Source organism: Diceros bicornis, chromosome 22 (genome assembly GCF_020826845.1).
Source record: "Diceros bicornis minor isolate mBicDic1 chromosome 22, mDicBic1.mat.cur, whole genome shotgun sequence".
Lineage (NCBI taxonomy): Eukaryota > Metazoa > Chordata > Mammalia > Perissodactyla > Rhinocerotidae > Diceros > Diceros bicornis.
The window spans coordinates 28,209,145-28,234,607 of NC_080761.1; the positions used below are offsets into that span (position 1 = coordinate 28,209,145).

General features: G+C 39.7%; 1 protein-coding gene across 1 annotated transcript in view; it reads right to left on the reverse strand.

Annotated features, from left to right (window-relative positions):
• Positions 1-25,463, reverse strand: part of GLIS3 (GLIS family zinc finger 3) — a 422,334-nt gene that overhangs the window by 267,557 nt on the left and 129,314 nt on the right. Inside the window, exon 3 of the mRNA XM_058565743.1 lies at positions 17,694-18,816. Coding sequence (XP_058421726.1) covers positions 17,694-18,816 — 1,123 coding nt within the window. The remainder of the gene's footprint in view (positions 1-17,693; positions 18,817-25,463) is intronic.

The following is a 25,463-nucleotide window of genomic DNA, read 5'->3' on the forward strand; positions in this document are numbered from 1 at the left end:
TAGATCTCAAGCTTCTTTTGGCTTTTCTTATCAAAGTTGGGTCACAATGAAAAGAGAACTTCCCTAATGAGTCGTTATATCTAGTGCCATCTTGGGCACCAAAAGTGGACACTTTCAATGACTTATTCCATCAATGTAAGAGTGAAATGAGCTTCACTTATAAAATCAAGAGGCAGAGCATCCAAGGACAGATACAGTGAAACAACAAATTTGGAACTCTAAATTTCTGTATATTTTTAGTACATTATGGTTTCACTATGAATACTGAAATTGGTGAGAAGGTGAACATTGATAAGGATTATTCTCGTGTAAGGCTAATATTCTTGCTTAGAAGATCACACTATTTCTGCCCTAGATACTTTCCCAACAGAAGAGGATAAATTCTAGATACAACTATTCTCCCAGTACAGGGAACCAACTCTCCATTTATATCAGTGTTTTTTGTTGTTGCTGTTGATGAAGGTTCGCCCCGAACTAACATCTGTGTCAATCGTCCTCTATCTGTATGGGGGTCCCCAACACAGCATGGCCAACGATAAGTGGTGTCCATGCCCAAGAACCAAACTCAGATTGCCGAAGCTCACACTAGGCTGCACTTAACCACTAGGCCACAGAGCCGGCCTCTATATCAGTATTTTTATAAGAAAAGGAAATCCCAATATTAACTAGGTACTTGGAACAATTTACATCCTTTTCTACTACAATCTTGGACACATAAAGGATTATTTCTCCATCAACCAGTCATCAGAAGTTTCAGACGTGATGGCCAGGGTCCTTGGTAAGGCCAGGGAAGAGGGAGAGGCTCTCACAGGCTCTCACTTGGCAATACCAAATGAAGATATTTTTGTATTTTTTTTTAAGCCAAGTATTTGTGTTTCAGACACTGGCTGTAACCTCAAAACAACTGCCTTGCCTCCGCATGAATAAGGCAGAGAAATTCAGGTTTCCCTAACTCAGTGGTTCTCAACTAGGGGCAATTTTGGCCCCCAGGAGACATACAGCAATGTCTGGAGACATTTCTGTCACTACTGGGGGTGGCGGGGGTGCTGGAGGTATCTAGTGGACATGGATGCAGCTAAACATCTTGCAGTGCCCAAGAGAGCCCTCATGAACAAAGAATTATCCATTCCAAAATGTCAATAGTGCAAGGTTGTGAAGCCCTGCCCTAACAAGTAGGTCAGTACACCTTGCTAGAGAATATACGACAGCCCCCAAAATAGATATCAACTCCATAAGATATAAATAAATGTCACGGCTTTTAAGCACTGAATATGCTTTCTTTTACAGTCACTGGATGGAAACACAGACACACAGACACACACACACATATCTTTTCAACCTTTACAACCTCCATTTTCTCTTTGCAGTCATCCTCAATAGCTTTGCATAGAAAGAAAAAACGAAGGGAATGGGTAGGTGCAAGAAAGATGGGAGGAGATGGGAGGCAACAGAAGGGAAAAATAAATGTAAAGAGAAAAAAAAATCCCTATCTCTCCTCTGGATGTACACGTGACATAACACTTCAGTTAAACAAAAGAGGCATTCCGCGGAAGCCGACAAAGTTTTATTGTCATAGACATGAACATCATAAAATTTTCCAAAAGCTAAAACGTAAGGTTTTGTTCCCTAGCTATCATAATCCACAGTAAACAAACCCAATACAGGATACACAAAAAGTTTTTCATTAAGCTGTTTCTATAATAAGAAGAATTATAATTGCATGATCTTAAAATTAAAATTATTTCCACAGACTCATTGGGCTTCAACGGCCAAGAACAGACTCTCTGAGCCTTTCATGCAACTTACACATGTAGAAAGTGAACCTGAGTACAACCCCTGAGAGCCTCCAGCCAGTAGCCATTTCATATTGCTCCTTATCAACACTACAGAGAGATTCTCAGAGCAGGCTCTCTAAGTAGAAGTAAGCCAGGCAATTGAGAAGATGCATTCTGGAACACAAGATACTATCAAATTCAGTGAGAAATTAATTTATTAAAAGACAAAATCTCAGAATCTCACTGTTAGAAAGGTAGGAAAAAACTACCCACTGCTTTCTGAATCTCCTCAACACACACTGACCAAGAAGTCACACAGTCTGTTCCTGGACTCCTTGCCACCTCAGTGTCACCCCAATGGTTGAACTGACTTAATACTATTTCTCGGAGTGTCTGCTTATACATTATTAAGTTCTGTGTGAACTAACATATACAGATTCTGTCAATAACACCCTCCCTCCAATTCTAAGAGCATAAGATCATGATGGTAGAAACCTATTTATTCTCTTGGAGCACGGCCTCCTTTGTTTTCTGTCTGCCTGTCTCCTGGTCAGGAGACATAAACACAGGTGTTTCAATGACAGGCCAACTTGAACAACCTCTTCAACTCTATCTTTTTCTCTTCAATGGTCCCTTGAAATTCTCCTAGATACATGGGAGATGGATTCAGAGCAACACAACAAAGTAGGGCAAAAGAGATACAGGTGTTTGTAGCTCCTACTCATCTCTACTACTACTCGTTTCTCCCCTCACTCACTCCTCATGAAATCCAGGAGTACAGACATCAATTTTTCATGACTCTACTTCTCATTTTGCTTTAAATCAGGTCAGCCAATCTCATAATCTTAAATATTATCTATACACAGGTGACCTCAAAATTATATCAGTCTAGACTTCTCTGATCTCCAGACTCACCATTTGGGACTCACCACAGGCTCCTTAAACTTAACAAATACAAAACCAAACTCTCTGCTTCCTGCTGAAACCTCCCACAACCACCCCCATCTCAGTTAAAGGTAAATCCCATCCCTCCAGACGTGCAAGCCAAACCTTGGAGTCACCCTGACACTTCTGCCTCCCACACCCCATATGCAATCTATTGAGAAATCCTGCCTGGTCTGGCTCTGTTTATATAGCCAGAATCCAACTGTTTATCCCAACTTCCACCACTGGACATAAGCAGGTAGACTAGAGAGAAGGCTATTGCAATGATCCATTCATGGTGGTTTGGTCTTACTGCTTCTGCTCCTTGTCCCCCTTAAATATACTCTCCATACAGCACTCAGTGATTATATTAAAACAAATTAGACCCTATCATTCCTCTACTCAGAACATCCTTTCAATGGCCTACAAGGCCTAAACAATCTAGCCCCCATTTTTTCCCTGACCTCCTCTTCTTTTTCCTCCTTGTTCACTCCTCTCCAGCCACCGTGGACTCCTTGATGTTTCTAGAACATACCAGGCCAACCAACTCCTGCCTTAGGCCTCTGTATTTGCTGTTCTCTCTGCCATTAACTTTGTCCCCCCAGAGAGCTGTATGATTTACTATCTGCCTCTAGAGTGTAAGCTCCAAGAGGACAGGGAATTTTGAGACTGATCTGTTCACTGCTGTATTGCCAGGGCCTAGAAGAGTGAATGGCATTAAACAGTTGCTCAATAAATAGTTGAATGAGTGAAAGAGAGATAGTTTTCAGAGACATTTCTTTTTGTTTTGCAATCTGAGGATCACTTTTAGAGATCACAGGTAGCACACTTATAATTAGATGAACAATTCTGCATTAAAATGTAAATATAAAACAAATATTTAAATATCTAAAAGATTTTTAAGTGAAACAATAAGTTGAAATTGTTATAATTTGAAATCGTTGTTGAATAATTTGATTACACAAATAATCTTATAATTTTTTCCATATTAAGACAGTTTTCTTTTATATCTTATTCTCTTTTGAATTTTATGTAATATCTATCTGAGTGAAAAGGACAGATGAAACAAAATTAAGTGATTTAGAGATGGTCAGTATAATGTTTTTTAGAAATGCATGAATTCTGTATTTAGGAATTTTAAATTATCCCCCATTGCAGACACCTTCAATTAAGCCTATTCTAATCTCGGCTAAGTGAGAATTCAACTTCAAAATTTCACTCCCAGGCACAGCTGTTTGACAAGTGCAGCAGGAGCCTGTCAAGACACTTGGCAGCATCATTCCTTCAGAACACAATGGACTTTTTTTTTTTTTTTTTTTGCCAGCCCCTATTACTCACTGATGGTAATTAGCAAGCCAATCTTTGGAGGAAATGTATAATCAGGCAACTAAAAATTCCTTTTATGAAACTCCTCCTTGAAAATAAATCATTGACACTGCAAATGGTCAATACATACTCTTAATTTTGAATTAAATTGCCCATTGATTTACCAAGATCTATGTTCCTGACCCCGTGGTCTAGTGAAATTCATTTTTTTCTGAAGTTCTGAAATCAAGAAAAGTGACAGTAACACAGTTGTTGATTTTGATTTACCACCTCAAAGGAGTAAGCCATTAGAATGATTTCTCCATTATTTGCTCAGATTATACAGCTCCTTCCTTGACTGGTTCCAACATAAAGGCCCCATTCCACAAGCATAGCACAAAACCAGGGTTATAATCAAAAGATGTCCTTCCCGGGGCACACATGGAGCAGAATCAGGCTGATCCAGACAGCCTAAGCTGCTGGAGTCCTCACAAACGGTGGGTCAATGCACTGGGCTGTTGGGGGAAATACTTATTACAAGGACAACCAGAGATACAATAAACTCAGTCCTTGCCTCAAGAATCTGAATACTCCCCACCTCAATTTATGATGCAGCTTGGGCTTTCAGGAAAAAACAGAGCCTGTATCATTGTCACACCTTTATAACAACTTGTATTCCAGCACACGTCCCACCAAAACCTTCAACAAGTTTTGACAAGTGCAGCTGAATCACCTGAGATGGGCCAAAGGGTCAGGGCCCTGAAACTTTGTCAGCCTGATTACCCAAAGCCACTGGAAAGCACTCCATGTGTTTCAAAGAACAGGTAGACTTTCCACTATACAAAAGCAGCTTTGTTTCTGTATATGTGACGCCTCTTAATTAGAATCAATGATTTTTTTTATTGTCGTTCCTGATAAGCTTGTTTACCTAGCTTCATTTTCCTAAAACACTTTAAACGTTTCTAGGAAGGGTGAATGTCGGCAGAACACTGAGACAGGCCTTGAACCGGGGCTGCGGTACTGCATGATGTTTACAATTTGTCATCCTTGGGGGTAATTTTGCAAGCTTAAACACACTAAAGGACATATTATAAAGAGCCAGGCAATCTCATTTTGTTTGACTATATTTATGGAAATGGACCAAAAGTGTCCATAGAGGCACATTGTCATTTTTTCCTTGAGTGTGTGCCAGTTCATGACCAAAAGCAAGCATTGAGAGAAGAGAAGAGCATTTATGACCACTCTGTGTGTATCAAATAAGCTACTTTATGAACAGATGGGGAATATTGTGTTTCAGGGTCTTTGTAAAATAGCCCTTCACACCAAATTTCTGCTCACAATGGTGGATCTCTCCGTGATTCACTTGTGACCTTGCCCTTGATAATGAGCAGATCTCCCTCAGGGATGAGTGCCTGTGGGACATGAAGACATTGCACATCCTCATGACTTAGAAAGATGATGAGCAGTGGGGAATTATGCACCAAGAACATGTAATTTGGACAAGGTGGGAAAAACTGAGTAATTCACTTGAGATAACAAGAGTTTTCCCAGCAGTGGTGACTATATGGCAATGGAATCCTTGGAGAGTAAATAAGAAAAAAATGGTTGGGCTGGGAAAGATTTAGTAAGTTGAAAAGCAGTTATAGGAGCCAGTACTGATAAGAAAAAAGAAACAGTCTTTAACAAAACCAGTTTGATGAGACAGGGTCGCCACTCATGGAAAGCTCAAAGACCAAGACTGAAACATTTCTTCTTTTCAAGGGGATACAGAGATCCAGGATAAGTCAAGGGTGAAGCAGGAGGGGCACTTCTAGTTCCCTGCAGCAGACACAATATTCTGTGTTTAATCACCTCCTGCACACACAAGAAGACCATGCTTCCCAGCCTCCTTTGCAATTAGCTGGGGTCATGTAATTGAGTTCTGGTCAATGGGATGCAGGAAAAAGTGAAGTGTATCACTCCTAGAGGCAGCTCCTAAAATCTTTTGCACAATCCTCAACATCCTGTTTTTCACCCTAGACTCAGATTGCAGAGCCACTAAAATTGAAGGATCCTGCCTGATGGTACGATTACAAGGAGCAAGTTGTATTCGAACATGAATAAGAAATAAACCTTCACCATACCAAGCCACTGAGATTTGTGGCTGTCTGTTACAGAAGTTAGGTTATCTCGGTATACTCCAAAAAGGCTTCCTTGTTATCATTCGCCTTTTCAAATATCACGTTATTGCCTAAGAGTATCTCTCATCTCATTCTTAAGCAGAGTGATTTAAGAGACCTTTAAGAGCAATAGAAAAAATTAATTTGCTTTCAGATCAGTAGAAGACAGGTTACCTAAGGAAATAAATGGCTAGCATGATTTTCTGAGGTGTTGGAGGGAACAAACTGTCCTTTTCTCTATGTTAACAAAAAATATTTTATTTATTTTTAACTTTTTACTATGGAAAATTTCAAATCTCAACACAAGTAGAAACAGTAAAATAATGAACCTCCATGTGTCCACCATATCCATTGGCTACATGCAGTATGTGTGCATACTTGGAGTTAGGTGATAGATACATATATATCCACATACACATAGATAGATACATAGATAGATAGATAGATAGATAGATAGATAGATAGATAGATAGATAGATATGTATGTATATATATTTTGAGTGTACTATATATTAATCTAATCATTGAGCTAGATGTTGTGGGTAGGACTCAAAGGTGAATAATGATCTTTGTGTATATAGCAGGAAGAACAGAGTATGACTCTCAAATTCCACAAATTACCTTGCTCTGAGGGCTATCATGAGGATTAAAGCAATCTAGTAGCTTAGAATTTGTAACATGGTTATTTTCTTTCCCTTCCCATTTCCCTGAAGGAGTTTCCAGTCTAAGGGAGAGGTTTAATACTTCCTTCCTAGTCGAAACAGAGTTACCTCTGGGAGGGCTAGTACACTGAATCTTTTCTCAGCCATTCACTGTTTATATGTATGAATTTTATCTTTGCTGAAGTTCTTTCCCAAAAGCAAGCATTGAATAAGTGGAGAGAAAAATAGGAGCAAAGTGAGGAACCCTGAGGCAGCATGGAAATTATGAGGAAAGAAGACAGTAGAAGTTCCCCCAATGCAATGGAAGACAAATTTCCACTTCAGAATGTTGTGTAAGGTGGGGTTCCCCATTTTCCCTTCATTACAACTGCTCCCCCACCCTCAAATCCATTCTCTTGACTAACAAAGCACCCTTTGATGTTTTCACACTAGAAATTATCACTGGGGGGGAAGCGAGCAGCAGAAGAAAAAGAGTTTAACAGTACAGTAGTCCCCCCTTATCCATGGGGGATACATTCCAAGACCCCCAGTGGATGCCTGAAACTGTGGATAGTACAGACCCTATATATACCATGTTTTTTGCTATACATACATATTTGGGGTGCGACAGCAAAACTAGCATGAATTTCTTTTTCCTTCTTCTCAATTTCATGAACAGAAGATTCATTTTTTTTTTTTAACATTTATTTTTTTTATTTTTTTTTTGGTGAGGAAGATCAGCCCTGAGCTAACATCCATGCTAATCCTCCTCTTTTTGCCAAGGAAGACTGGCTCTGAGCTAACATCTCTTGCCAATCCTCCTCCTTTTTCTTCCCCAAAGCCCCGGTAGATAGCTGTATGTCATAGTTGCACAGCCTTCTAGTTGCTGTATGTGGGACCCGCCTCAGCATGGCCGGAGAAGCTGTGTGTCGGTGCGCGCCCGGGATCCGAACCCAGGCCGCCAGTAGCGGAGTGCACGCACTTAACGGCTAAGCCACGGGGCCGGCCCAAGAAGATTCATTCTTACCATAGATCTTAGCAACCTCAGCACACGATTTTTTTTCTTTTCATAATAAGTTGAGAACTTTCACCTTTTCACTTGAAGGAAGCACTTGACAGCTTCTCTTTGGCATATCCGAATTGCCAGCATCACTACTCTTGCACTTTGGGGCCATTATTATAAAATAAGGGTTACTTGAACACAAGCACTGCAATACTGAGAGTTCATCTGATAACCGAGAGGGCTACTAAGTGACTAAGGGGCGGGTAGCGTATATAGCGTGGATACGCTGGACAAAGGGATGGTTCACGCCCTGGGCAGGACTGAACGGGATGGTACAAGATTTCATTACACTATTCAGAATAGCGTGCAATTTAAAACTTATGAATTGTTTATTTCTGGAATTTTCCATTTAGTGTTTTCGGACTGCAGTTGACCACTAGTAACTGAAACAGTGGAAAGTGACACTGAGTAAGGGAGGACTACTGTAGTAACATTTCTCGTCAAAGGATGGGCTTACCAGGCCCAATTTTCATGCCTCAACTTTACAATTAAAGCACTTTCAAACATTCTAAAACACAGACATTATTCTGGAGAGACAAGCCTGAGATGCTGCCTGGCAAATTTTAAGAGCAAGATCAATCAGATACCCTATCTGGAACACTCTGAACACCTGGGTCCACCGAGGTTGGCTCTAGGCTGTGCTTTCTGGTCACACAGGCAGATGCCTGACCTTGGGAGGCTCAAACCCCAGATGAGGTGAGTGCGGCTGGAGCAGGAAGCTCAAGTAGCAAAAGGCAAGACTCTTCTCACTCTGCCTTCCCCAGTATGGAGAGGCACACAGCCCTACAGTGTTCCGAACTGAATCACTGGGAAAGGGCACCATTTTGATGAGAATTAATTTAATTTGCTCTCTAACCTAACCATCTCAAACATTTAGCTCTGTTCTGTATTAATTCAGTCTAAGCAGAAAAAAATTCCTAAGTAAATCTTAGCAGTGAGGGGAAAAAGTCTTGAAAGGGCTGACAGGCTCAGCATAATGAGCACCAGTCCAAACTTTTGTTTAACAGTACTTCACTCTCTTTACAGAGTATAAAAGGAAATATTTAACTAATGGAAGGATATTCATATACAGGATAATGCATGCAGCCTCTGTCCACATCTTAATCATTCTACATAACTGATCAAATAGCTTTGGTCTCTAGTTGTCCCCAGGTTTTTAATGTTTTTCTTTAAAGTTCACCAGAGAAAATGCTTTTATGCTTGTCTCCATTTATATGTTTCCCAGGCTGATCACTTGGTATAAGAAAAATTTGTGTTTCATATGATAGCTGCCAAGAGATATGTTTTAACAAAGCATTAAACTATAAACTTTAAGAGGCAATGAGACGGTTCAGGGAAGTCAAAGTTTCATTTCATCTTCACTAAAGCACAGTGCCTGCTATCTCAGTGATGTTACTTCCTAAGTTTTTTTTTTTTTTTTTTGCATTAATGGGATATGCATTTGTATTAACTAGGTGTGCAATTCTTCCTAATTTTCAAAACATTATCCCTATTTGATAGTAAAGGTCGTTTGCTACAGGCCAAAGGTAAATTTCCAGCCTCCCTTCCCACTCCTACCTAGTCTCGGACGATGAAACTACTTGGGAATTGTTTTTCTTCTGGGCTCTTTCACATCCTTGTGCTATCGCACATTGTAGTGCTCCACTTGAATGGCCTCCTTCCCTTTCTCTGCAAGATTACTCTCTTCTCTCAAGATGCAGTCACCTCCTCTAAGAAGCCTGCCCAGACTCTACAGAAATAGTTGGAAGCTACTTCCCCCACTTTCCCACTAAAATAATCTGTATAGACCTATATCATAGCCCTCGTTTCATTACTATATAAATAACTATTTATGCAGCTGTCATTCCTAGAAGACTGTGAGCTCAAGAGAATGTCCCATTTATTCCTGTTCTTTCCAGCTTCCAGGACAGGGAGTGGCACACGGTTTGTACTCAGTGAGCAAATGAATGAATGAACATGCATTGATTGGGCAGACACATCAGTGCATATATTATTTGTGTAGGACAACTGCACATCCTGGTTTTTCCAGGACAAGCCTGGTTTACATTGATATTCCAGCGAAATAGAACTCCTTTAACTCTAAAAGGTGTCCCAATTTGAATAATAAATTATATGGTCACCCTAAGTTTGCAGCATGGTATAATGACTTATGCACACTGATCCTACCTGCACAGAACCAGGCCATCTCACTTCCCAATATCTTAATAATTTTTCAAATTAACCATTTTTTTTTTAATTCTTCAAAATTCTCCCTCAAAAGAATTAGTCTTTCTCCCTACTCAAGTCCAGTATCTATGGCCCAAGAAAATAAAAATAAATACTGTGCTGCAAAATAAGAACACACAGGCTTCACTCCATTTTCTCACCAAATTCCTATCTACAACCTACCTCCTATATGAGTGATGACACCTATTAGACCAATCCATCTCCCGTCTGGACGAGGCTTCTAGAGTTTGAACAGATGGGAAATTGAGCCTGCCTGCCCAGGTTCACAGTCACACATCCACTGCTCAGGGTTACAACATCCATTGTTTTATTGATAGTCTAGAAGCCCTGACTCAGTAATTACAATAGAAACTAATAAATCTGCCTGGAAAAACAAATAAACATCTCTTTTCCACATCATTCTACTAAGAGCTTGAAGAAAACACATTGAAAGATCAAAGAGAATCGGACCACTTCTTTTTTGGGAAAATAAATGTGTTTGGTCTTTCACTCTACACACTCAAATGCTACCTGGACTCAAAGATGTCAACATGACCCCTCAAAGAAAAACTAAGCAAGAAATATTCCAAAGGTCACAAAAGATGTTTCTAATAAATTGCCATACTAATTTTCCACACTGATACAGTCTGAGTGAACTAAGAAAAATACTTTTTTAAATCTATATATGAACAAACCTCAAAATGTTTTAAATACATTCCCTTAATCAGATCATTTATGAAAAGATTTGCATAATTCTTTCTAATTTTAAAAACATTATTGCAGGGCATGAAATTAGAGAAAAACCACAAAACAAATGTGAACTAAAAGGAACATTAACCATCATGTAGTTAATGATTTTGCTTAATGAGGATAAAGCCTCAAATATTTAACCTCTTAGGGTTTCTCTCATTATCTATTGTTTTTCATTAATCCTAGCATCGCAGGGCAAAGAAATATAAATCACGATTGCTTTGAAACATTTGCCCAAATCTGCTACGAATTTATTTTCAGGACAAAGTTCACAAAAGGCCAGTTCCCCAGGTAAAGTGGATTAAATGCCTTCTAAAGGGAAATAAAATTAAACCACTACCAAATGGCAGGGTTCTAAACTGTGTTTGGGGATGTGAAATCCAATTTGACAGATGCCTTACAAACTGTGGTCAAAGCCCCATCTGATGAGAATTTCTGTGGTTTTGCTTTTACCTAGACTAAGGGGTTCACAATTTATAGTGACATATATATATATGTCTACAGTATGTTGAACAAGTATGTACGCAGATTAATATGCCAGTGTCTCTTTCTTATGTAAAATTGCTGGAAGAAAACTTGCGATTTAGTTGTATTTTTTTAAGTCATTGAGTTTGCATTAAATATCTGACAGACTGATGCCTTGTGGGATATGATTTGGAAGCTACGCTCTCTCTGATCTTTACCAGATGTTTCACTGGTGGTATTTCAGCCTCAAGAGACAAAGAGGATATTAATGTTAATTTTATTTATTTAATCACATCACGCAGATTTGATAAAAGGGAAAATTCAATATTTTGGTAATTTACCAACTCTTCAGAAATATCCATAGCAGCAAAAATGTTTTGAAGACCACTTTATTTTAAAAGCAGAAAGGCAGCACTGTATTTGGAAGAGAGAACACTCTATCTTACCTTTAAGAATGGGAACAATGTGCTAGATTTGTCAGTTCCACTTTTAACTCAGGGAGGCAAGGAGGTGGCAATAATATAAACTGCTCAGCACAGTCTCATCCCAACCTTTAACTGACTATTAATTGTAGAGAAAAAGTACTCTGAATACGACACGAACGCTCAGTTGAAAGCCTTCTGCCATTATCAGAGTCGCTCTATTATCTTCTTATCTGTTGTCTCTGAATTTTATTCCAAGGGAACACAAAATTACCCTAATCATTGTCAGGACACTGATGATAATAAAGATGTACTAGCTACTAAACACTGCCTCCCTACACCTTAACTTTAATGATAAGGTAGGCCTTCATTTATCTAGAGTTCGTTGTCAGAATGTGAACACTTTCAGAGTACCGGTTCTCACCCTTGGCTACACATTAGAATCACTTTGGGAAGCTGCACCTCAAACCAATTACATCACAGACTCTGGGGGTGGACCCAGGAACAGTTATTTCATAAAGCTCTCCAGGTGATTCTTTTAAATTCTTTATTTATTTATTTTTTTTCCCCAAAGCCCCAGTAGATAGTTGTATGTCATAGATGCACATTCTTCTAGTTGCTGTACGTGGGATGCGGCCACAGCATGGCCGGAGAAGCGGTGCGTCGGTGAGCGCCGGGATCCGAACCCGGGGCCCCAGCAGCGGAGCGCACGCACTTAACCGCTAAGCCACAGGGCCGGCCCTCCACGTGATTTTGATGTCAGCCAAGGTTGAGGACCACAGCCTTGGAGGCACTAAGTAGACAACAACTAAACAACCCTCATCTGAAAAAAATGGTATGTGTGGCAAGGGAGGTGGAGTGTTATACTCATTTATTTTCTTTTATTTTTAGATAAAAATATATACTTACAGTTATGAAATATTTCAAACAGGCAGCAAAGCATAGAAATATTTTAAGATAACTCTGACACCTATATTACCACCGTTAAGCTAAAAAGAAATTAATATTTTGCCATATTTGTTTTAGTTCTGTCATTCGCTGGGGAAAAAAACAAAATCCCTACATCTCATTTCTTCTTACTTCTTTCCTCTCTAGAACTATCCACTATCCTAAGGTTACTAATTATCCTGCCCACATGATTTTATTGTTTAACCTAGTAATTATGTATCTACAAAAATTATATAATACTGCTTAGTGTGTATTGAAACATACATAAATTGTATTGTACTGTACATATCCTTTTGCATTTAATTTTTTTATTCAAAGTTGTTCTTTAAGATTTATCCATGGCGATATCTATCTATCTATAGATATAGAGATTTATATCTAGTTCACTGATTTTAAGCTCCTTTATATTATTTCATTAGGAATAAACCACAGTTTATTGATTTACCTTATCTATAAACAGGTTATTTACACTGTTTTTTAAAATAGAAAAAAAAAAGGTGCTCAATAGACACCTTTTTTGTGTGTCTCCCTGCCACCATACGCAAGAGCTTCTCTAGGGCAGACACAGACATGGTTTTGTTGGATATACTCATCTTCACCTTTACTAGATATGCCCAACATTTTTTCCAAAGTGGTTACACCAATTTACTCTCACCAGCAATGTTAAAGCATTCCCCATTCTCCATACTTTCATCAATACTTAACATTATGAGAATTTATTAATGTTGCCAATATGAAGGTTGTGGAGTGGTAACTAATAGTTATGCTTAGATGATATTTTCCTAAGGTCCCTTCTGGTCATACACTTGTGGTCATCACATCAATGCCAAGTCTTATCAAAATAACAAAATAAAGGATATGAAAAAAAACGTTCTTCCACAGTTTACAATGAATTTACTTTTCCTCAAGAAATGTCTTACATAGCTAAAGCTGGTCCATGAATCCATAAATCAGGCCATAAAAGACGAAGAGGGACATGGCCCCAGATCTGTATTTATTTTCTTGTATTCATAATCCAATGTTACTTAAAAAGCAAACTGCCCAATATTCAAGCCAAAGCAAATATTCTGGATTTTGCCAGGCAAAATGCCTGTGGAGAAATGAGTCAATTCATACAAAATTCAAAGCTGTCTTTGGTCAGTGACATTTTCGTGAAAATCTGTGGGTGGGTAAAAGTTTTGCAAAATTCCTTTTTGCTGTTGGATAAAATTCATCCAGGAAAAATAAGCAGAATTTAAGCGGCAACCCACATTCCCCCTAATTCCCTTATTAACACTCCCTAACCTCCCAGCACAACTGCTTTCTATTGTGCACAAAGGCAAGCCATCAGTGTTTCTGATCCTGGCAACAGAACCCTGTCCCTCTGCTCACTCTGCTCCGATCAGATAGGCTTTCTCATGAGAAGTACTGGCAGACAGAGTGTGCCTGAGCTCATTCAGAACACACCTTCCTGGGAATGCTACCCAGGCATTGCACACTCTTCAACTTAATGGCAAAAAGACCTACAGTAAAAACATTCTCAGTGCGCACTCTGTTGGAACCATTACTATGGATACTGTTAGGGATGGTTAGTGTACATGTACAGTTTTGGGTTACACTTCATGTTGTCCTTTTAGGAACATGAAACAGGGGTTTGGGAAAGAAACAAATTCCAAGACTCCATGACTTGTTCGGACTTGAGAATTTCAAACCTTATCATCTCAAAAACGTAATAGAATTCAGCATAACTATACCTGGGAATGCTTAAAAGTTTTAATATATGCCAGGATTCATCAATGTTGAGATTGGTCTAAGCTCCGGAAGGTCTAAATAGAATGATTCAGCACCTAGAAATTGCTTTAATTAATAGACAGTAATGAATGGACTCAGGTATTTTTAATATAATATTGCTATATCTTAGTTTCTGATTTAACTGAGTTGCCTACTGAAGCCTTTACTTCTCAAGGCCTGTGCCATTGGCTAGGACTATCTCTGTGATGGAGGCCAGGCCTGGAGAGAGAGCAGCTGGTTTGGCTTTCCACAGAAGCAATAAGAATGAGATCTACAGAAGGGTGGAGTTGTTTGGGTGGGAAAGAGAAAAGAAACCATTCTCTTCTTCCAGTAAGTTAACCAAATAATAAATTAACAATCCTACCCCAGTTCTGCCACCTAGAATCCTGAGTGATCTGAATCTCAGAGTTCTGAGTAAGGCTGAGGAATTACAGTCAGAGATTCTGAGAATGCATTTTTCCATGCCTGAAATGGAATTTGGCATCAAGGGAGGACACCAGTGGTAGCCTCTTACTGTAAGCAGGCTGTCACTGAGTAGCCCTTTCACATACTCTTCTTTGACCATGACTTTCAGAAGCTCATTGTGCTGCCTGTAGTCATGGTCACCAAACACAATTGGGTCATCACATCTTTCTTGGGTCAATAAGCTAAGTGAGTGAAAATGATGACTAACTCTAACTATGGTCCACAGAAAATTAATAACAGTTAAACATACGTAAAACAAAAGTGGACTGGGTATTATAATTCAAACTGCTCCTTGCCTTTGCAGCATGTGACACAGCCACAAAAACCCAAAGATCACTTCATGTCTCCAAAAGAGGAGTGCGGTCATTTTACTTGGCAAGGATCTTGAGCTTTGAATCAACTACCATCAGATTTCAAAGCAATGGGAGTTGAAACATTTCAGTTTTAACAGTTTTTTGTGTCTGGATTCCAAGAGTGTAAAGATTGGTTCTGCAAAAGGCAGAAAAATGCATCTTTTTTCAGATGTGCTTCCACATTAAGCACAATGTCTTCTATCCATGGACTATAACTTGAGAGGACTGCTAAACTTTCACAGCAAAATTACTTGCTGCCAGTTAGCTATAGCCCTACAAATCAAGCAGATGACATGTAGCAACATAACAGTTTTCAGAAGACATAATGTTCATGATATGTATGTTTTATATGAAAATGGATGTCTTCCTGCTAAAAATATACAGTCCCGAGATGAGAATTGCAGCATTAGTCAGCTCCTAAGAAACCCTGTTTTGTATAAATACATTTGCACTATAACATGTGTAAGTAAAAGCTTTATGGTTCTAGATTTGATATGCTATTAAATTCCGCAATCTGAATTTTGCAAAGATACCATCTAGAAGTAGGAAGTCGGCAGACTATGGGAGAGAGAAATCACCTCTCATACCCATCCTGAACGATACAATGCAAAGCTATGCAGAGGCCTGCAAATATTCACCTCTCAGCTTATTCTTTCACTAAAGTATTTCTGTTTTTAATACTCATCACACACTTTAGCAAAAGTCAACTTTATAAAGTTATATGACTTTGCAAAGTCTAGGAACAGTGGGAAAATGGGGAAATCCTATTGCACAAAAATTAATTTTGCAATGCAAAAAATATTTTTTGGGATAATTCAAGCCTTTATGTTTATTTCAGTAAAGCCAAATCCAGCAAACTATTTTCAGCCAGGATTAGTCAGAACTAAAAGGTTGGACTGTTTTCCTTCAGAGACTGAATGTCTTTCTTGCCTGCAAGAGGCCGGTGTGTTCCAAACAGAGTAAATGGAATTGCCTTCAATTGCTTGTCTTTTTCTGGCATTTTTAATGCAGAACCCTACTGACAGAGTAAGGTCTTGCCGCCTGGAATGTAATTATTCTTTTCACTCATATAACCTGGCATTCTCACAATGTATCAGCTTCAGGTTTTCCTTAAGAAAAATCACAACATGGGGCATAATGTAATAACAAGAAATGCAATTTCATTCTGCCAGAAATTCTTAAAACTCTTTCAAAAATAACTACTGGACGGCGAAAAAGTGATTCTAATACTTGCATTACAGCTATCACCTGTTTGGTTTGCTTTTACATGAATCAGACAACTTGGCCAATCTAAAATCCAACATAAACATGGTCCAGATTCTTTATCAGCAAGACATACTATAGAAAGAAGGGACTCGAGCTGGGGGACCACCATCTAAATAGGTTTCTTTTCAAAATGATTTATATATTTCACACATTTAGTGACCTGTAGTATATTCAATATCCAGGGAGTACCTATAATTCTCAGATTTTAACTCTAAAAGAAATATTTCTGTCCATCTAAACTAATATAAAACACATGCTCCTCTTTTTCCAAGAGTTAACTGAGCTGTCTGAGATTGTGCAAAGCCGCCCTGTGATCCCAAGGGTGATGTCCTCCTTGTAAACCCTGAGGGTTTCTGTTAGGTGTGAAATTATTGTGAAATCATGTAACAGTCATATTATTCAAAAATAGTAAATTATGCCAAGAAACAGAGATAGTTCCAGGATCGATGTCGTGAAGGGAAAGGCAGGGGAGAAAGAGACCCCATGAACACTTCCTTCAACACCAAAGGCACATTCCCCTCTCAGTTGTCTCTCCTTATATCTTTCCACAAAATTCTTTCTCCTTAAAATTTGGTGAGATCCTGTGAGATTCCACTCCTGGGTATCCCCTGGGTGTTTTTATGCTGGCTATAAATCATTAACTAGTCTTACAACCCGTAGCATGCAGTGTGCAGGCATGTGGATGCATGCAGCAACATTTTTACTAGCCAAGTTGCAAAGTGTGAGTTCCTTCCCAAATATGAGAATCACCCCTCCCCCAACCCAATACTGGCCCAGTTATTGGAGAGAAGAAAAAAATCACTGAATATTTGCTTCGGAAAAGCTAAAGCTTGCTGGTGGTGCAGTGTGTGTTCCTCTGCCCTGCACATTTCAGCAACTTCAAGCTGATGCTTGAAGGCATCTATTTTCCAAGATTTTGGACAGTGTGGCAGATTTACCTCCCCTGATGTGACAGACCATGTACATTTGCAGAACAGAATCTAGAAGTGGAGAGATACCTGGGCCGCTAATAATTAAAGAGACCTTCCCCTTCCCCAGGCTGAAAAGGGGTCAGAGCTCATGGATACCTAGACTCCCAGGCATCCAAACGCCATAAAAGAAGAAAATGTCCCCTAACTTGTGAGCTGAGTTTGGAAAACACATGCACTTCCAATGAACTCTCGTGGGCTTTGGGAAACTCACCGTACACTTGTTGGGCTTCTCCCCGGAGTGGACTCTCATGTGGATCAGCAGTTTATAGCGGGCGTTGAATGGCTTGTACCTTCGAGGACAACCGGCCCAGAAGCAAGTGAAGTCTTCGCCTTTGCGCTGGTCTATGTGCACCTTCTCTATGTGCCGCACAAGCTCCTCCTGCTGCTCATACATGGCGCTGCAGTCGATCCAGCGACAGCAGTGCTTGCCCCCGACGGCGTCGTCCATCTCCCCATCCTCCTCCAGGGCGCTCGGGGGCAGGGCCAGCGGCTGGGCGTGGGGGACGAGCTCTTGGTGGTGCAGGTGTGGGTGGGCGTGGTAGGGGGGCGGGGGGCCTTGGGGCGGTGGCGGCAGAGGAGGCAGAGGGGGCGCAGGGGGCAGGTCCAGGGCGCTGCCCGAGAAATCATCCAGGCGCTCAGTCTTCAGCAAGCTGGCCGGCTGGCCGTCGGGGCCCGGCAGGCCATGCTGCACCACCATGTTGTTGACCAGGCCGGGCTGGAGGCCGCCGTGCTCCAGCTGCTGCATGCGCTCGTACTCCAGCGCGCCGTCCTCGCCGTACGCTGGGAGCGCCACGCCGCCGCTGGGCACCCGCACACCCTTCTGGCTGCTTGGCACAGAGCACGGTTGGGGAATGCAGCTGCCGCGCACCCCCAGGAAATGCCCATAGACTTCAGGCTGCGGGGACATGTTGGCTGGGGAAGCCCTCGACCCGTTGATGTAGGCGACCAAGGACGTGGGCGAAGTGCGGATGATGGTATTGAAGTCTATCCCAATGCCATCGGACAGCGGGGACAAGGACAGCCCTCTCTTCTTGGAGCGGGCTGAGTGGGACCTGGCCGAAGAGTGCCGGGGACTAGGGTAAGGAGAGTGGCTATTTTCCATGCCAAAAAGGTAGGAGGGCAATGAGTTAGAGACACTGTTGCTGGACATGGCTGTCCCAGGAGGAAGGCTGAGGAGATCCCCTAGATCAATGCCATTCTGAGAGCCATGGGTGGAGGAGAGCGAAGGGAGAGCCCTGTAGCCGTGAGACCACTCTTGTTTCACGCTCAAGGCCGACTGACTTTCCGTCAGACTCAAAGTCGTGGACGCCAAAGACTCACGCGAAATAAGGGACCTGGAACAGCAGCCAGAGAGGGGGGGGGGAAGGACAAACATTTTAGCAGGATATGGATTGCTTAAGAGCTAAAAGAACATTGCATTGACAATCCCTTAAGTATTTCCCCTAATTACATTCTCGGCTAAACACACATTCTTTGGCTAAGATAAAACCCAGGGCTTTTAGTTCCAGGTAAATAACATTTTACCAAGAAGAACAATAAAGGCTAATGCTCAATGGAATAATAAAACAAAAGATCTATTGTTATAAATAATCTTAATACTTTAATTATAAATAGTCCTTGCTTTATTTTTAAATATCTTTTTTAATGTAGGGGAAACAATTAGAGACCTGGGAGTAATTATTGATGCCTGACAGCATACAAAATAAGTAAGTATTTATTAAGCACCTACTGTGCAGCATGTTACAAATAGGCATTGCAGGAAATACAAGTCTAAACAGAGTCCCAGCCTTCAAGTAAAACCAATTGCTGAGGTAAAACAAACCCATCCTTGATTCAAAAAAAAGTAAACCCTCAAAGTCAAAGAGTCATCCAGGGGACGTAATAATAATTTCACAGATTTGTTTTACTAATATTAAGGAATTTTAAAGATTTCTTGAAAACAGAGCAATTTACACTATCAATACTCAGTCACAACATCAAATCATCCCAGGAAATGAAAAAATATATAAAATACAGCTATAATATATAAAGGAGTGACAGCCTGAAATCAAGTCATATCTGGAATTATGCATTTGGGCCATGCAGGGTTTAATCACTCTCATTAGTTTGGGGTTTTCCATGAGCTCTCGTCCTTAAATCAGAGCACCTTTGGGCCAAGAGCAGATCATTCGCTTTCAGTAGTTGACTTTGCAACACTTCCTCTCCTGTTCTTCTAATCCTTTACAAAACATGCCTCACGTGTCACGATATTTACCTACATATCAAAATGGTTTGTAATGTAGTCTGGCTACTTTAAAATCCATTTTGTTTTACTGTAACATCACTGCCTTAAAAATCATTGAAGCGAAAAGCTATGTCCCTTGGATGGAAAATCTGTCACAAAGAGGCTAGACATACCTTACTTTATTTCCCGACTCAGACATGGTATATATCAGAAAAACCTGGCTTATTTATATGTACCTGCATTGGCTTTCTACAGAGATCTTTTTTTCTGATGAAAAATTAATCAAAACAAAATATTATATAGAATATCTATTCCCAGAAGGAACCCATTTACTACTTCCTGCTGTTATACAGCAACCTGTTCCAAAGGAACTGAGGGAAAAGAGAAGCATTCTCATCCCACCTGTTCCTCTACTCCTTTTCACAAAATGGAAGCCAAGAACACTATTTCCTACAAGCATGAGATATTGGCAAGAAAACATCTCAGCTCCAAAATGCACAGTATAAGGTGATAGATAACACTGTTATCGATGTGATGTCTCCATCGAGTGAAGTAATGTTTACCAACGACAAACACAGCAGGAATTGACGTCCAGTTGCCCTTGACACAGATATATTTCTTGGTCCACATCCTTATATTTGGGTTGAAGTCCTTTTGCTAGCCCCAAAGTGGTTTCTGAAGCATCTGTTTTTTAATTCCCCGTGGACACTTTCAATTATTTTCCCAGAACACCCGGTGCATGCAGCTCCCCCTGCAGAGCTCAGCTGAAGGCTCCTGGTGATTGGATGTCAAGGGCCTTTGAGTCTCTTCCCCAGGGAGATTCAAGAATTGCTTTCCAACCCAAGCCAAATCAGTAGTCGTGTCATATATGAGGCAAAGACAACTGACTTTGCTTTACACCCTGAGGCTGAGAAGGTTTATAGAACATTCTCAAATGGTGCGTTTGCCTGGTCACTGCCTTACTGGAGCATTTCAGATTTTTAAGCAGTGAATAGCAGGCAGAAAGTATTTTACCCACCTGTATATACTTTGCATTTTAAATTATATTATTTGGTTTGAGGGCAGCCTATAGTGAGACATGTTCATTTGTTCCATTGTCAAGAGATGTTTCTTATTTTTCTCAAATTACACCTAAGTATGGATCAGTTTAAATCTGAGCATAACTCCATGCCAGCACACTCCTTAACTCCTTGGACATCTCAGTTTTCTAAGACAGTTATCATATATTTTTCAGAAAGTAAATTATATATTCTATTCACTAAGGCAGTAATATGAACAGAGAACTCTCTCTTCTATGTCAAACACCTAATAAGAACAAAACTTCCAGCAAATGGGCTTTACCTAGTAGCCTGCCTCCCTCCTATGCAATTACCCAGATCTTTTAATCTTTCAAAGTTCTAATCCATGAAACCTCCTCCAAATACACTACCTCTCAGTAAGAATCCTCTTTCCAAATAAGTTATATATTGTCTGTACTGCACCTTAAACATAGCTAACTTCAGACATCTGGGGGTGTTATCTTTCTCAATAAAATTCAAAGCCATTCAATAGAAGAGATCATTTTTATCTCCCCCAGGACCCACCAGAGTATTAGACATATGGTAATTTTTCAAAAAATTGTTGATTAAGAAGGTGAATAATCAATATAATGATAACTAACCATCATTTATAGCTTACAAAGCATTTTCCCTATAAATTATCTCATTTGATACAGCCTGTGAGGTAAGTAAACTGGATTTTTTAATAACTCCTATTTATAAAAACTGAAGTTCTGTGAAATTCCTCCCAGTGACACCAAAAAAAAAAAGGAGGGGGGAACCAAAGTCCTTATAGAAGTGCAAATGAAGCTGGATCCAGTCACCTAGCTGGATCACATACATCCTCTTTTCCCCACATCATACTCCACATGTGGTCCATAATGCTCTGCTTGATTAAAAGACCTAGTATAACAAGCTTAAAGTTATAAAAGCTATGGCTGGAATCCACATTTTCTGTTCTCTTTCTGCAACAATATATTGAATGACTGTGAAAGATTCCAAAGGACTCTCGCCTATAATCCCTGCTGCTACCCACACCAGGCCTATGGGAAAGAAAGTAACAAAGAGCTGTGGTTCTATCACGACACTGAAGCAATCTCCATTTCCATATGTTCATCTGAACCTAAGGATAGTATTTCTGGTGACTGGTTAATTTGGAGCTGTATGGGAAAGGAAAGAGATAGCTCAAACAAAATAAGAGCAATCTGAAAAACTCAGAAACTATCAGTATAACGGGTGTAGGGTAGCTGGTGAAGCAAGAGCTCAGTATAACTCTCATGGGGCCATAAGAGGTGTGACGACCAAGCTGAATTGCTTGGTCAGTGCCAAACTCAAAAGAAATGTTAACTTACAGATCACATGAAATTCCTCAAAATGATGCTCAAGAGAATGAATATACACACACACACACACACACACACACACACACACACATATGTATGTATGTATTATGTGTCATGGAAAAGATTCATGCTAGTCTATCTGGAAATTCTTGTCTATGAGCCTGGACAAATTCCCCAGAAGAATTAGCACTGCATCTGAAGCCAGGATAGCTTTATAAAATGTTAGAACTTACGTAGAACCCAGAGTCCATTCTCATCCCCCTTAGCCTCCTCTAACCTTCATGGACACAGTCCGACCCAAAAGGAAGCCCTAGGAAATTCCATCCCCAGAAATCACCTCCAAGAATTTCTGGTTTAGGAGAAAAAAATGTAGTGCCTTGTTGGATCTGGAATGACATTATTAGATTGATGGTTGAACTTTGTAACTGACAAGCTAGGTGACACTAGGCAAAGCATTTAGACTTTCTGTGCCTTGGGTCCATCATCTATAAAATAGGGGTAATACTTGCAGGTAGTTTATGAATATTCAATCATAAAATGTAAAATCACAATGTCTGTGAAAGCACTAGAAAAGCTAAACATACACAAAGCCCATGCAAGTAGCATCCAATCTCTTCTACTGCCCATTCAACTTTTGTTAGCTTGGTATATGAAGCCACTGTACGAGGTTATTGTATCAGCACTTCAGCTTTGTCATTTTAGGAGAAATATATACAATGGCCTCTGTATTACAGAGTTTTAGCAGTGCCTAAATCAAGAATGGCTCCTGGATCTTCAAGATGGTAAGGTATAGTTTGCATTTATCATTTAGTGAGGCTAGTCAGAAATGGTCGGGAAATTAATAAAGGCAAAACATATAGCCGTTGGGCATGATTCTCATCACTGGATTAAATGGAACCCAGCAAAGCTTAGAAAGAGTGCTTTTTTCCAAAATGAGCACTCCAGGAGAAAAATACTCAAAGGAGGTCAAAAGAAAAAATGCAAACAGTCAATAAATCTATGAAAACTATTCAATATTATCAATAATTAAGAAAATACAAATTAAGATAAAATAACAACTTGTACATCAAATTGGCAAAGTTATAAAAATAATACCTAGTATTTGATAAACTATGGGAAAACAGGAACTCTCAGATTGTTGGCGAGTTTATAAATGAGAAGGACTTTTCTGCAGTGTAATTTGAGAATACGTATCAAAAGCCTCAAACTGTGCATTTCCTATAACTCAACAAATTTTAACTGCTATAAGAATTTATTCTAATAACCAGAGATGTGCAACAAAAGATTTACAGAGTTAATCAAATAAAGTATTATTTATAATACTGAAATAAAGGGAAACAACTAAATGTCCAGTGATAAAAGACTGAGGAAAAATTAGTTTTATTTATATACTTTTTTACAAAATGGAATCTTGGGCAGGAAGAAGCCATTATATGATGCTGCAGCAGATTTTTTATTACAAAAGAAAGTGTGTACATTAACGAAAAAAGTAATTATAATACTGTGTAGATTATTATAGATCAATTTGGTAGAAAGGAAAACCTATGCTTACAATATATGTATTTGCATATAGCTAGAAGGATGTATATCAAAATTCTACCCATGGTTCCTTGTGAGTGGTAGAATTCAGGATGACTACCACTTACTCTCTTGTGCTTTTCTACATTTTCTACAATGAGTAAGAATTACACAGATAATCAGGAAAAAACAATAAATCTTACAGCTTTCTATTGGGCGACTATCACTCAGTCTAAACAGTTCATGATCCATTCCCCACACCCTGCATGACCCCCAATGAATAAAACACAAAGCTGATTCTCTCTCTGTCTTCTCTTTATCTCTAGACAGCAAAATGCCTTCAAGTTGAAATGTTGCCTCCTATCCTTTCTCTCCTCTGATGGAGCACGCAAACCAATGTAAGGATCACAAATAAATGCAACCTTTCCAGTTGCTAATAGTAAGTTCCATACTTCACCAAGTCACTTCGCAACTCCTGTTTCTTTCCTCATCCTGCAAAAAATGATTTCCGTAGAAGGACTCACAGAATACACAGTAAAAAACATATGTCAATGCATCTTTAAGATGTTGTCTGTTAAGGATATAAAATTATGCTAAGGAATCAAAAATGCCAGAAAACACTGAGTAATGACCCTTCCCTGGCTGACCCATGAAAGGGACTGCATTAGATACATGACTGGAGCAGCCTGTGCCCTGCCTACCATCATTTTCTCCATTAATTATCACTCTCTGCCTTCAAGGCATGGGCTGGACTTGCCACAGACAGGAAGCTGAAGGCTTCCCAATGACATTTACCCCATGAGTACAGTTAATTTTACAGGAAACATTCACCAAGTCTGAGGAGTCCCTCAAGGCATAATCATCAATGGGTAAATGACAGCAGCAGCTTCCCATCACAAAAAATCTCAGGTGAAAAACAAGTTTCCATTTCAGGAAAAAACTGGCATAAAAAATGATCTAGGAACTATGATTTCAGAGTCTCAAATAGCAGCTAGGAGAACAGTGCAGAGATATAAGAGGGGGAAAGAGAGATAGGAGGAAAAGGAGGAGGAAGGAGAGAAAGAAACAGGATCCCTGAACTGCAAGGCATCTTAGCAGATTCCAGCCCCCCAAGAAGAGGAAGCAGAGGTCCAGAGAGTCAGATTCCTTTGCAAAATAACACTTACAGCAGAGCTAGGACTAAGAGGCAAAAACTTTGAATTGTGTTTCTCCAAGAAGACTACTTATAGAAGATGAAATAATTAATTTCAAACATAGAAACAGAACTTACACATTGCACAGTATTTTGGTTTTATGTCCCCTATAATATCAACCTTGAGAGATATAAAAATTTGCCTGAGGGAGTGATTTACCTTTCCTATTCATTTCTCTCCCATGGAGACAGATACACAGCATTTATCAGACCTACTGATTCTAGCACCTAATCGGACTTCTGTTGAAATGTCATGTAACTCAGACATGAACGTATGTCTTCCCAGACATATCATATAAAGTCTCGAAATTCATGATTTCTATCTTTACTTTTTCTACTATCTCCCTAAACTTCAACTATTGTATTATGCAGACAGTAGGTACTTACTTAATAGGTACTTGGGTAGATGGGTGGATGGGGAGATGGATGGACAGACAAAACAGATTGTAAAGCAGCCTGGGGACACTGCAACATATACACTGAAAAACGAGCAGGTAAGATAGGTGTACCTGGAATATCCCAATTTTGTAGGTCATGATACGACCTGCTTCACCAGAAATTGACAGATTTACACACTGGGCTTTAGTCACTGAGGCCCAAAAATCTCAAACTGCCATTCATTTCACTCACACCACAAGACAGTAGGTATTAAACCATTCTTCCCAAT